This window comes from Centruroides vittatus, unplaced genomic scaffold, assembly GCF_030686945.1.
Source record: "Centruroides vittatus isolate TY-2023 unplaced genomic scaffold, ASM3068694v2 contig_1309, whole genome shotgun sequence".
In the NCBI taxonomy this organism is placed as follows: Eukaryota; Metazoa; Arthropoda; class Arachnida; order Scorpiones; family Buthidae; genus Centruroides; species Centruroides vittatus.
The window spans coordinates 899,914-913,774 of NW_027120832.1; the positions used below are offsets into that span (position 1 = coordinate 899,914).

The 13,861-nt window shown below is 42.4% G+C and overlaps 1 protein-coding gene across 1 annotated transcript; it reads left to right on the forward strand.

Moving 5' to 3' along the window:
• The first annotated feature begins 485 nt into the window (after nt 1-485).
• Nucleotides 486-9,732, forward strand: LOC136990098 (collagen alpha-2(IV) chain-like). Its single transcript, XM_067288454.1, has 11 exons — nt 486-987; nt 1,296-1,367; nt 1,426-1,494; nt 1,708-1,809; nt 1,881-2,025; nt 5,228-5,394; nt 5,461-6,100; nt 6,169-6,735; nt 6,816-6,926; nt 6,957-8,702; nt 8,735-9,732. Exons 1-11 carry the CDS (start codon nt 787-789, stop codon nt 9,520-9,522), a joined length of 4,608 nt encoding a protein of 1,535 aa, XP_067144555.1. The 5' UTR covers nt 486-786; the 3' UTR covers nt 9,523-9,732.
• The last annotated feature ends 4,129 nt before the right edge of the window (nt 9,733-13,861 follow it).

Sequence of the window (13,861 nt, forward strand, 5' to 3'; positions counted from 1 at the left end):
GCCCGACAGATAAAAGCCGCCCTCTCGACCTCTCACGACGCTTTTCCGTTTTCTCCTCCATCTTTTTCTGCGGCCGTCCCCGCCCCTTCCGTCCCCCGACGTTCCTTCCCTACGTCCGGAAAATTAAAAAAGTCGGCCGCGGAACCCAGGGAGGAAGGAAAAACGGAAGAAAAATGCGGGATAAAACACGTGGACAGACCGAAGATAAGAAAGGATCGGGAAGGGGAGCAAAAAACCGGCGGAGAAACCCAGACGCGTAAAAAGGAACGGCGGCGCGACGGCCGGGAAGAGGAAAAGGAAAAAATCGTGGGAAAAACACCACCGCCCAGGAACCGAAACGGCAAGGGCCACGAGGGTCGGCTTCCAAAAGGGAATTCCGGCGAGGCACTGGACGTTCCGGAAATCGGAAGTTTCCCACTCAAGCAAAGAGACGAAGGCGAAAACGAAAGTCGAGTTTCGGTTTTGGTAAGGTAAACGGGAGAGTCCTCCGGAAGGCGGGGTGGCGTCGATGCCGACAGAAGAGCAGACGAGGGGAAGCATCTGTCTGGGGACCGAGTATCCGATCGCTTTTGGGAAAGAAGAGGCGACTCCCAAAAAAGATTTTCCATCCCCTCAGCCTGTTCGGAAGCGAAAAATCTGCGGCAACTGATGGAGGGAGACGAGAGGCTGGACCCGTGGGGCGGTGACCTTTACCCCCGGAGCCGGAGGGACGAATGATCCCTTTGGGAAGAGAGAAGGCGAAGAGAGGAAGGGCGCCCTGTCCCGGAACGGAGACGAAAGCGGAAGATGGCGGCGGAGGGAATCCGGAACGCTCGTCCCCGGAGAAATCCGAGAGCGGCGGGCGTCGACCTCGACCTCCGCCTCCCGCGGCGGATAAAAGGAAACGGCGAGAGGTCGGCGTCGCAATCGACCATGGACCTGCGCTGGATGCCCGCGCTGCTGACGCTGGCGGCCGCACTCTCCCGTCCTCCCGCCCTCCTGCCGCAGGTAAGTCCCAGAGGTCGTCCTTTCCCTTTCTTCCGGGAGAAAGCGCCGCTTTCCAGACCGCACTTCCGGGGATTTCGCCACTTTTCCCACCCGGCCTCTTTTGGGTCGGAACCGGAAAGCGGCGTCCCGGATTTCCCAGACAGACCGGGTTTACTACCGGTGTCGGACTCCCTCTAGAGGAAGTTTCCGCCGCCGGCTTCCCTAACTAAAGACGAACCTGCCACCCGGGTCCCAATTTACGGCAAAAAAATTGCGGCGCGGCGAAAGAGTTTTCCGTGGTTAAAGCTGCTTCTTCCGGGATTTTTCAGAGGTTCGAGGTGACTCATCTGTACGGGGGACGATCTTTTCCGGTCCGGGTGCTACTGGATCCCAGGGAAGAGGTAAGTGGACGGAAAGACCCTTTCTCCCGCCGCCGGTCTCAGCTTCTTCCTCTTTCAGACAGAGTACGTGGAGAGTCGGGGACCGGGATCCCGGCTTCCGTCCGCCACCCTCTACGACTTTCGACGGGTAAGTTTTACCAGCACGCGGAGGAAAGCGGAAGATTCCCCGGAATCCGACCGCCGCGGAAAAGAAGCGCTTCTTTCTCGAACTTGCCCGGAAAGGCGGGCCGAGGCCCGTTCTCCGCTGCGCGAGATGGAACTTCTTTCCGTCGTCGGCCCGCAACCGGTCCTTCCGCTTTCCGGAAAAAAAGCCGGGACTACGGTGATGAGACGCTTTCAGAGAACCATCGCCTTCAGGGACGGGTCGGCCGGAAGATGCTTCTTGGCTCGAATGGAAGAAGAAACGCTGCAGTCGGAAGAGAAAACGCTTCGGGAGCTTCAGGTGAGTCGCGCTTCTCCGCGGGCGGGCGGCGCGCGAGACGGACGACTAAAGGTGGGTTTTTCCCACCGCAGAACAAGAAAGTGGGGATCGAGTCGACGGACACTTTCTACGCCAAGAATCGCACCCTGTCGGAGCTTCGGGTCTCTTCGCTGGCCGGGGACAAGATCGCCGCCTTCTGCCGAGGTCTTCTGGTTTCCGTCGTCGTCCGCCGAAAAAGTGAGTTTCTCTCTTTCTCTACCGTCAAATCGCGTCGCGCCCTCCGCGCGGAAGCGACACCAGATGAGTCAGCGCCGCGACGCACGCCCAACCGCGTGGTCGGTGGCTTAACCGTATACGCTAAACCAGGGCTTCTTAAACTATGGGTCGCGATCCCATTTGGGGTCGCTTAGCGAAATCTTGGGGTCACGAGATTTTAATGCAAAATATTGAAAATAATTTGTGAGAGTTTGAAAATGGCATGCTTTGTGTCGTACGTTTCGTGAGTTGCACTTTGTGTCACTTCTGGTGCAGCGAGACAACGATTCAGCAACACTGATTGTAGTGTAAACTAGTGTAGTGTTGTTGCTTTTCAGTGTATTCAATTGTCTCTGTTCCTTTGTAACACAAGAGTGAACTGTGGTAGTACACCATTATTGTTTTTGCAAATTTGTATATATCTTCAATATGTATGTATATTTTCATTGTATTTTATATGTATATTGCAAAATATTTATATATCTTTATTTTATATATATTTTGGGGGGAGGGTCGCGAAAAAAATCACAATCATAAATGGGGTCGTGAATAAAAAAAAGTTTAAGAAGCCCTGCGCTAAACCAACGAAAACCGTTTTTTATATATAAAGAGCCGAAAGTCTCGTTTCGAAAGAAATAAATTACAGAAAAATCCTGACTAAGAAGTACTTTCAATTAATTTTCTCTAATATACAAAAAATCCAGCAACCGGTCCAGTAAGTTTCCGGGCTGTTAACAGATTTTATTTTAAAAATAACTTTTATATTATTAATTATAAGAAAAAAGGCGAAGGACTAAATTTTCGAGGTGCAGACGAGTCTTTAATTAAAAATATTTTAGAGGCCAATAACCGTTAAAATCTTCGTTAAGTTCGACCTCCCAGACCAGCGACGATAACAAGCTAGCCTAGCCCCTGAAAGAGCATTAGTTCTAAATTATGCCCGCTACAGCCAACAGCGACAATGATGTAATTTTAAACATAATCATAAGCAAAGCTTAAATATACATATTAAAGAGAAGCACAAAAAGGACTATGACAGGAATGATAAAGATGTGAAATTATCTAAATGTAGTTTGTGTTCGGGTAAATATCATAAAAAAGAAAAAATATCACACTTCAGAGAAATACATGATATTACATATTCGTATGAAAACTTTTTCCTGGGAAGCTGATGAATAATAATTAATGTATATTGTAAATTGGTATTTTCTTATATAATTTTTGTAGTATTTTCTTTTCTTCTAACATTATCTTCGATCTCAAGTATTACGTCAATGGAAATTAATGCATATGAAATCACGAATATAGAGGCTAAATTACATCGAACCTTTATAGTACTGTAGTATAGTATTGCACCAGTTTTTCAACATTGACGTTCCTAATATTAGTATATTGTTCTATCGGGGACGGATCCGGGTAGGAACAATAGGGATTATGTCCATACGATATCCATTTGACATTTTATTTATTATAGAATTACATCTTTAGATTTGGTCCTATCTGCCCTTATGTTCTAATGGGATGAAAGAGTATTATATATGTTACTATTTAATATTGAAAAATACTGCGCTGCAATTATGTAGTATGTTTTAATTTTATAGTTGCGCTGATTAAGAAACAACAAATGCCGTGTAGTTCCCCCTAGCAAACATTAAGTCTCCCACCTGTAATTGGCTGTGAGTGAGAGGAGGTTTTAGTCCTGAATCTTGTCTTTTCTCTATAACTACCTTAAGTCGCCTTTCCAAAATAATGTTATTTAGACAATATGATGATTGCGTATGTCATGTGTGTAATGAATTTAAACAACAATGTTATTTTTCGCTATATACTTATGCATATTACAGAATGTTCAATTACTAATAATAGTAGCACTTCTCTTGGTGAGAGAATATCAAATTTTAAGTCCTCCCTATGTTTTATTTTATTCATAATTCCGTCTCATAATCTTACAGTATTATTTTTTTATGGAAAAATTCATTTTTAAGCAAGATGTCTATCCATAAATTTAATTAATTTTCACTTTTAACTAATAATTTCGAACAAAGCATTTATAATTTATAACTATAAACAGAAAACAGAAGTGTTGTACTGGTATATCATAAATCGTACCGTTTAAACTTTGTCTATGAGGTTTTTGTCTAATTAGGTTACTCTTGTCCTTGTTCTGGGAAATGCGGCTCGCTTTTTTTGTTTTGCACTGAACACTGGGATCCGTATGTATAAACGTGTCCGCGAGATATCGGTACTTCTCTTTGTTTCATTTAAACTAATTACTTAATTAAGTTTTGGAGCCATGTTTGTTAATCACTAAGTAAACGCAGCTCCAAAAGGCAATGATAGGGATGATAAATAAAAGAATAGCCATAAAGTGCTCACTTTAGAGGAAAAATTTAAAATTTTAGATTTAGTGAGGGAAAAATCAGTCTGCTTCTGAAGTTTCGAGAATGTCAAAAAAGAAGGAATCTTCCATATATACAATACTATACTTACTAGGGTAGAAAACCTACGTGAAAGTGTTTCGGTGGCACTAAAACTGCTAAAGTATGTCCGTGGGCGTAATAGATGGAAAATGAGACCAGATATGGAAACCTTAGGGAGCAGGAGGTCCCGATTAACTGTATACGAACATCAGGTGTAAACCGGAAGTCATGTTATTTCAATTCAAAAAATTATCCCCGAAAGGTATTAGATAGATGACTGGCACGACTCTATTGATAAAGGAAAAGTATGATGTACAGGGGCATGACATTACTAATTTGAGGTGGAGAGCATACATATATTTTAAATTAAATAAATTTAAAATATGATTAAAAATTGTAGCCTGGCATTATGATGATGTCACAATAAATAATTGCTCGTTAACATAATATTTATCTTGAAAAATCATATATATTATTTTAATTAACTACACCATTTAGACGGTCACACCTATCAAAGGTGTCGAGTGATCTATGCATTACACGCGTTCTGAAGAGTTCTTCAAGGAACAATACCCGAAAAACTCGGTAGAGTAGATATTGGATGAAAGGGAACATTTCGAGGTTAGTTTGAGGTATGACCTCAATCCAGAGCGGTCACGCCAGAGGTTGCGAGATGCCCGAGAGCATTGTCGTTATATTTGTCAAATTGCTGTCTATTTGGTTACCGCACTGCTTGAATTGTGTTATTTTCTTTCTTTCGATAGACAGGTCGAAAAGAAGCGCGAACGAAGATGACGGACGGTTTGTGCAACGTACATATGGACATTACGGACATCAGAGTAATAATTACGCTCATTACGGACACGAGACGGTGACGTCTGGTAAAGTAGGGCAGGATGGAATTCAGAAACAAGCTTTGCGCCAATATCAGGTAAATGTAAAAACGCGATGTTAACCATTCGTAATTTGGAAGAAACGTCTTTCTTTTATTTTATAGATCGACCAGAGAGGAACGGGTCCGATTGCTGACAAGTTTCTCCTTCCTGGTGAACCCTCGATATCTGGTCCAGGTACTTCTGGTCAGTTTTCTCTTCAGTCCACCCATGGTGGAGGTTATCGGCTGGAACAACCTTTTGGTCTCACTGCCGGAAGCTCCTATCGAGGAGGCGTCGAAACTCGAGGACAATTCGGAGTAGGTCCCAGAACCGAACCTTACTTTATAAGTAACTTTACAAAATATCCAGTTGGACCACCAATATCTGGTATTGGATACCCAGGGATCCCTGGAGTTGTACCTGGTGTCCCAGGAGTACCTGGAGTCATCCCAAGCATCCCAGGAATACCTGGTATTGTCCCAGGCCAACCAGGTATTGCACCTGGTCTCCCAAGTATACCAGGTGTCATACCAGGAGTTCCAGGTATTCCAGGTGTTGTACCAGCCCAACCAGGTGAACCTGGCGTTGTACCTGGTTTTCCAAGTATTCCAGGCATTGTACCAGGTTTCCCAGGCAGACCAGGTGTCGTACCAGGAATTCCAGGTATTCCAGGTGTTGTACCAGGTTATCCAGGCATACCGGGTGTTGTTCCAACACGACCAGGTGAACCTGGTCTCCCAAGTATACCAGGTGTTGTGCCAGGTATCCCAAGCATACCAGGTGTTGTACCAGGTTTCCAGGCATACCAGGTGTTGTTCCAACACAACCAGGTGAACCTGGTCTCCCAACTATACCGGGTGTCGTACCAGGAGTTCCAGGTATTCCAGGTGTTGTACCAGCCCAACCAGGTGAACCTGGTGTTGTACCTGGTTTTCCAAGTATTCCAGGTATTGTACCAGGTGTCCCAGGCAGACCAGGTGTCGTACCAGGAGTTCCAGGTGTTGTACCAGGTTTTCCAGGCATACCGGGAGTTGTTCCAACCCGACCAGGTGAACCTGGTCTCCCAAGCATACCAGGTGTTGTACCAGGTTATCCAGGCATACCAGGTGTTGTACCAGGTTTTCCAGGTGTACCAAGTGTTGTACCAGGCTTTCCAGGCATACCAGGTGTTGTTCCAACCCGACCAGGTGAACCTGGTCTCCCAAGCATACCAGGTGTTGTACCAGGAGTTCCAGGTGTTGTTCCAGCCCGACCAGGTGAACCTGGTGTTGTACCTGGTTTCCCAAGTATTCCAGGTGTTGTACCAGGTGTCCCGGGCATACCAGGCGTTGTACCAGGTGTCCCAGGTGTTGTTCCAGCCCGACCAGGTGAACCTGGTGTTGTACCTGGTTTCCCAAGTATTCCAGGTGTTGTACCAGGTGTCCCGGGCATACCAGGCGTTGTACCAGGTGTCCCGGCATACCAGGCGTTGTACCAGGTGTCCCGGCATACCAGGCGTTGTACCAGGTGTCTCCAGGTGTTGTTCCAGCCCGACCAGGTGAACCTGGTGTTGTACCTGGTTTCCCAAGTATTCCAGATGTTGTACCAGGTGTCCCAGGCATATCAGGTGTTGTCCCAGGTGTCCCAGGTGTTGTTCCAGCCCGACCAGGTGAACCTGGTGTTGTACCTGGTTTCCCAAGTATTCCAGGTGCTGTACCAGGTGTTCCAAGCATACCTGGAGTTGTACCAGGAATACCAGGAGTGGTTACAGGCCGTCCAGGACTGCCTGGAGTTGTTCCAGGACAACCAGGCACACCTGGGGTTATACCAGGTATTCCCAGTGTGCCAAGTATACCAGGGATACCAGGAGTTGTTACAGGCCGCCCAAGTGTATCTGTAATTGCTCCAGGGCAACCTGGGGTTGTATCTGGTTTTCCAAGTGTTCCAGGAGTTCAAGAAATGCGCTTAGTATCTGGAGATGGTCGTGGAGGAGCTGCTTCACAAACACAGGTTCAAGTGGGTGCAGAGAGTAATTCTGCACAAGCAGCATCTGCTGGTCATTTGAATTCCTTAAATTCTCAGACTCAAGTACAAGGAAGCCATGCTGGAAATGGATCATTTTCAGCACAAGCTCAATCGGGATTTACTGGGGGTAATACTCAAAGCCAAGTAAGAGGTAATAAACAGGGTAGTGCAGCTGGTTCTGGAGCTATTGTGGATACTGTAGGTTCTGCACATAGTCAGGTTCAAATGGCTCAACCAAGTGGATCATCATCTGGTAGTGCTCAAGGCAGATTCAGAAGTGGAAGTTTACAAGTTTTAACACAGGGAGGAAGAGAAACAGGAAATGCTGCTTCACAAGCAATATCTATTGGTTTGTCATCTAGTCAATCTCAAGTCCAAGTTTCAGGAAAAGAAGTAACTAGCAGAGATGGGTTCCAAGGAGGAGCATCAGCTTCTGCGCGAGGTGGTGACAGTGGAGGTCAAGCACAATCCCAGTTGCAGGGTGCTTATTCTTCTGGAAGAACATACACAGCTACTGGTCAAAGTGGAATTGGATCTTCTGTTTCACAACTCGGTATTTCAATTCCAGGACGTCCTGGGATTCCAAGTCAACCAGGTACAGGAATAGCAAGACCTATTACTCCTGGGATTTCTGCACCCCAACCTGGAACACGTGTTCCAGGAATTCCAAGTCAACCAGGAATAAGCATAGGTAGACCCTCTGTCCCTGGAATTTCTGTTCAACAACCCGGTTATCCAAGTATTCCAGGACAACCAAGTGTTCCAGTTGGACAACCTGGAATCCAAATTCCTGGATATCCCAGCATTCCAGGCCAACCAGTTTCTCCTGTTTCACAACCTGGGATCCAAATTCCTGGCTATCCCAGCATTCCAGGTCAACCAGTTCCTCCTGTTTCACAACCTGGGATCCAAATTCCTGGATATCCCAGCATCCCAGGCAAACCAGTTCCTCCTGTTTCGCAACCTGGTATTCAAATTCCTGGATATCCTAGTATTCCAGGGCAGCCAGGTCTACCTGTTCCACAACCTGGAATCCAGATTCCTGGCTTTCCTAGTATCCCTTCTATTTCACGACCTGGTGCCCCAATTCCCGGCTATCCGAGTGTTCCAGGACAACCAACACCTCCTGTTTTACAACCTGGTACCCAAATCTCTGGCTATCCAAGTATTCCAGGACAAGTGGATCCCATTCCACAACCCGGAATTCAAATTCCTGGATTTCCTAGTATTACTGGCCAACCTCTTCCTCCAGTATCACAACCTGGAATCCAAATTCCTGGATTTCCTAGTATTCCCGGCCAACCTCTTCCTCCTGTATCACAACCTGGAATCCAAATTCCTGGATTTCCTAGTATTCCTGGCCAACCTCTTCCTCCGTATCACAACCTGGAATCCAAATTCCTGGATTTCCTAGTGTTCCTGGCCAGCCTCCTCCTCCAGTATCACAACCTGGAATCCAAATTTCTGGATTTCCTAGTATTCCCGGTCAACCTCCTCCTCCAGTATCACAACCTGGAATCCAAATTTCTGGATTTCCTAGTGTTCCCGGCCAACCTCTTCCTCCGGTATCACAACCTGGAATCCAAATTCCAGGATTTCCTAGTATTCCCGGCCAACCTCTTCCTCCAGTATCACAACCTGGAATCCAAATTCCTGGATTTCCTAGTATTCCTGGCCAACCTCTTCCTCCTGTATCACAACCTGGAATCCAAATTCCTGGATTTCCTAGTGTTCCCGGCCAACCTCTTCCTCCGGTATCACAACCTGGAATCCAAATTCCAGGATTTCCTAGTATTCCCGGCCAACCTCTTCCTCCAGTATCACAACCTGGAATCCAAATTCCCGGATTTCCTAGTATTCCCATTTTTCCAGGAATAGACTCTCAGAGACCTGTTGTGCCAAGTGTTCCACAGCCCGGCTTTCCAAGTTTGCCTGGTGTACTAGTCACACCTAGACCATCATGTTGCGATCCAAAACCAATTCTTCCAGAAGACAGTACAGATTGTTGCGATCGCAAGAAATGGAAAAAGTATCGCCCGTCTTGCTGTAAAGACATTATCGACGATTTTGACGAAGATGAAGACGAAGACTGTCGAATCGTCAAGGCTACTTGTTACATCGTGTATAAATCTGCAGGCAGAGCGAGAATTTGTCGTCCTCTACAAACCGACGGATGCTAGTTCACCCTCAAGAAATACCATAGTCAACGTTCCTTCATTCTCTTTCTTCTAGCAACAGAATTTAAAATTTTCAGTATTTTGTGCATTTGTTCCATTTCGTCAACTATCGAAATTCCCGTATGTCTCGAACGGTACATTATTCATCTGCATGAGACTTTATAATTTATATGATTTTGTATTTCAAATGGAGAAAATAAAATGACAAATTTTGTCACCTAACAGATATTTCTGACATGTGCTGATGCATTTTCATTTTTGTTACACATATTGGTTTAACTCTATAATCCTTTATGTCAGGTATTTCATATAGCCAACAAAAGATATCTAATGGTTTTACCACCACAATTTATTAATCAATTTTCTCTTTTATACATGCATTTTTACGTCAACCCGAAATGAATATGAACTGTAAAAGAGAAAATTGATTAATAAATTGTGCATGGTTAAACTATTAGATATTTTTTTTTGTATACGAAATATCTGACATAAAGGATTATAGAGTTAAACAATAAGAATACGGCTACTCTATTTAAGGGAATTAACCAAAAAAAAAAAAACATTCGAGATGTAAAAAAATTTTGCGAAGTAAAAATTTATGACAATTTAGATGGTCAAAATTTTTAAGAATTTTTCTTTGAATAAAATTCATTTGTTTCCATGTAATTTTATTCTTTTAAGCATAAAATTAAGCTATAAAACTGAATTAGCTCTATGGGGAAACCCACATAAACTTTGACCTATCGACCCAGAGTTTTGCCAGCACCTCACTGATAACAAGAAAAGCTTAAGTTTAAAATTTGAGCTTTCTAGACCCAGTAAACTTTTCTCTACGAGCGTATGCAGTGCCGGATGAAAAAAGGAGAAGAAAATACAACCTTTTTGGCGATTTTTACACTTTTCGATTGCTTCTATTTCGGCGATCGCTTTATAGAAGATATTGAAATTTTGCACACTACCTAAGAAAGCGAACGAACGAAATATTCGGAATTACTACAGGTGTTTGGCGGAGAGAGAAATCAATCTCCGAAAATCGGCAACTATGATTCTTATATATGTAGTCAGTTAGTGACTTTTTTACTTGCCGGGAAGTCCTGATTTATATTGTTTTTATAGTTTTTTGCAATTAATTCGTGGTTCCAAAGTATAGGTCGTAATGGAATTACAAACGAAAATGGACCTGCAAAAAATATTAGAAAGAAAAATATCCGGGTAAAATAAACTTTTATATGATGTTTGTAAAGTAGAATTCAATTTTAATTTACGTTTAATTCTTAGCTAACTCAGAAATCCTTCCATGCAATCGTTACAGCACGTGGTCCTAATAATTTGACGAGACAACCGGATACCAAGCTATCAAGGTGATGGCTAACCACTGAGGATCCAGAAATGAATCTGAATAAATCAAGTAACCCCAGGTACTTTTCGGGTAATCCATCCCTCGTCATCCTGCTGCCCTATCATAGACTTGACGGGCTTGATTAAAATGACCATTAGATCAAAAAAAGTAAAAAAAAAATGACTGGACAATTATAAAATCTCTCATAAAGAACAAATGCAACAACAAAAGAACATTTTTCATAGAGAACGAGTTTAAAACAGAATTTATCCGTTCAACCGTTCGAAAAATTGACTGTTATACAAAAGCAACCAGTAACATACCAAGTACGGTACCTTAGCTTCGAAATCTGTTCACATCAAAATGGAACAAGGTCGCCACTAGGAGCACTAGTGAAGTAGCCATCTTAGAGAATCAATATATATATATATGTACGGTACTGTACATATATACAACCAGAGTCGATAGATATACTGGTCCTTGCGCTGCACTCTCAAGTTCGGTTAATGACTCAGGTTGCCAATAGTTGGCGTGAGAGTCGCCGTTAGGCGAGATGTTTGTGTATCTACTTGGTTAGTAGCTAGTTTTCCCGTTTTCAAGCATTTTTGTAACATTTTCTACTGTTCGTCAAAAAATCGTATTCGTAATTACAGTTTTTAAATTTTATATCACGTATAAAGAAAGAAAAAGTGTATTTGGTTTATAAAAAAATTAATAAGATGATTTTAAATTACAGATGAGGATGTAGATAAATCGAAAATAGTTATACAAGTATACCTCGAGTTACGTCGTTCTCGATTATACGTCGTTTGTCAAAAAAGTATACGGAAAAATAAAAATCAAGTTTAAGTCATTTTATTCCTCTTTACATCCGTCCACCACAAATATTGAAGTCGTAATATCACTAGAAAAGCATTAAAAGCGCATAAAATCATATTAGAATATGCATATTTACAATAAATGTTAATATAATCATCATAAATTCTAGAGAACGAAACATGAAAACATCTGTGTTTCTGTGTTGTCGTCTTATTTAAGTGCTGATTATTGGCGTTTTCCACGGTAGTTCCAATATCTTCCATTTGGCGTCGTTGTCAGCGCCACTCGATATTGGTAAATTTAACATAAATTAGTTTATTTTCTACTATCGAAAAATAATTTTAATAACTATATTTGTTATTTAACCTTAAAAAATCATCTTATTTTATAATGTCTTAGAAAAACCACATTCACAAATAAAGAGTCCGCGATGTACTGTAAACGTCACCAAATTGTAAACGTGTCAGTGGCGTGCCGTCATTGGAAGCGATGGAAGCGCCGATTCCACCTTCCAATGACCTTCCCTTGTATTTTATAAAATATAAATTTTTATATTTTAACGTACTTTGCATTAATTAAAATTAATATTTTATTATAACTGCATTATGTATCTTTTACAAATTTCTATACTACATGTGAAAAAAACGATAAGATTGCTATTGTATATTCGAATAATTCGGTGGCGGAAGGAGTGTCAAAACCGGGTCAGTTTCCAATCAGCCAGATTATATAGGCATTGTCACATGCGGTTTACAGAGCACCAATCTCACCCGGTTTAGCTAATAGAAGCGACACACGCATAAAGAGTCCTACTTTATATCCCGGAGCGGTTGTGGGCTGTTAGCTACCTGCCTGTCAACTTCCAAGCAGCCAGATTATAGGCATTGGCGCATGCGCTTTACAGAGCACCAACGTCACGGTTTAGCTGGTAGAAGCGACACACGCGTAAAGAGTCCGACTTTATATCCCGAAGCGGTTGTGGGCTGTTAGCCGCCTGCTAGATATTCGGCCACCCTCGCCTGATTATGTGAATCATGAGCAGACTAGATCAACGGCGGACAACCCCCGGCCCGCGGGCCAGCTACGGCTGGCGAAAAGTTTCTATCCGGCCCGCGAGATCTTTAATAGATTATTAAATTGGAAAATAACTATTAAGTTATTTTTCCAATTCTTTGTAATTTTCGAAAACGATAAGAGAAATAAATGTAGTAATTAACTTTTTATTTATTTATTTCATATTTGCAGACTAAAAAAATTACGAGTCACAAGAAAGCGTCAATTAACTACTACGGCCCGCGGAAAAAAAACGTAAAATTTATTCTGGCCCACGTTATAAAAAAGGTTGCCCACCGTAGACTAGATTTATAACTTAACCCAACCGATAGGAATTTACTGGCATGTTTTTATGATAGTTCTGTATAGTTGACAGAAGTTTTAAAAAAATCCATTAAAATATTTGATACATTTATTCCGCGTTTATTCTGCTCTCCCATCTTATATTACTTACGGATTTCAATGTTAAACCGGTGATATTACGATTTAGTATGTCCCATCTGTAATGGGATGCAGAAAAAACGTGTACACTTCTAGTACAGTGATAAAAAATTAACTGTTACTTTGGCATGCATCATTTACAACCAAATTTAATGAATGAGACGTACAATGGTACAAAAAAAGCTCTAGAATTTATTTTCCTTAAATTTACGATTTATGTATCAGTTGTCATAAAAATTTCTTTCCACTTCTTTCCCAAGACTACAGATATTCGAGTACAAAGTAACCGGTTTCGACTTATTTCTATTTAAGAAGTAGTTAAATAATTAAGCGATTAGGGAATTAGAAACATAAATAAAACCCCGATGAAAGAGCCGAAATTTTACTTAAACAGAAGCTTAACCGAACCAATCTCTTGCCGAGTACAGTGGGGTCTGATCTCTTCGTAATATTAGATGTAATAAAGACAGAAATTTCTCCAGTTCAATGAGAGTGACCGAAAAGTTGTAAATTTTGGAAATTTCCGTGAACACTCGATCCTAAAACGAATTAGTTAGAAAACGAACGACGGACAATCTGTTAAGTTTAACATATTTAGATTTTTACAGCTATGGTGAGAAACGTTTAAAATCTACAACAACCCCGTTGCGTCCTTTGATATATACTAGTGACGCGACAAAAGAAGCATTT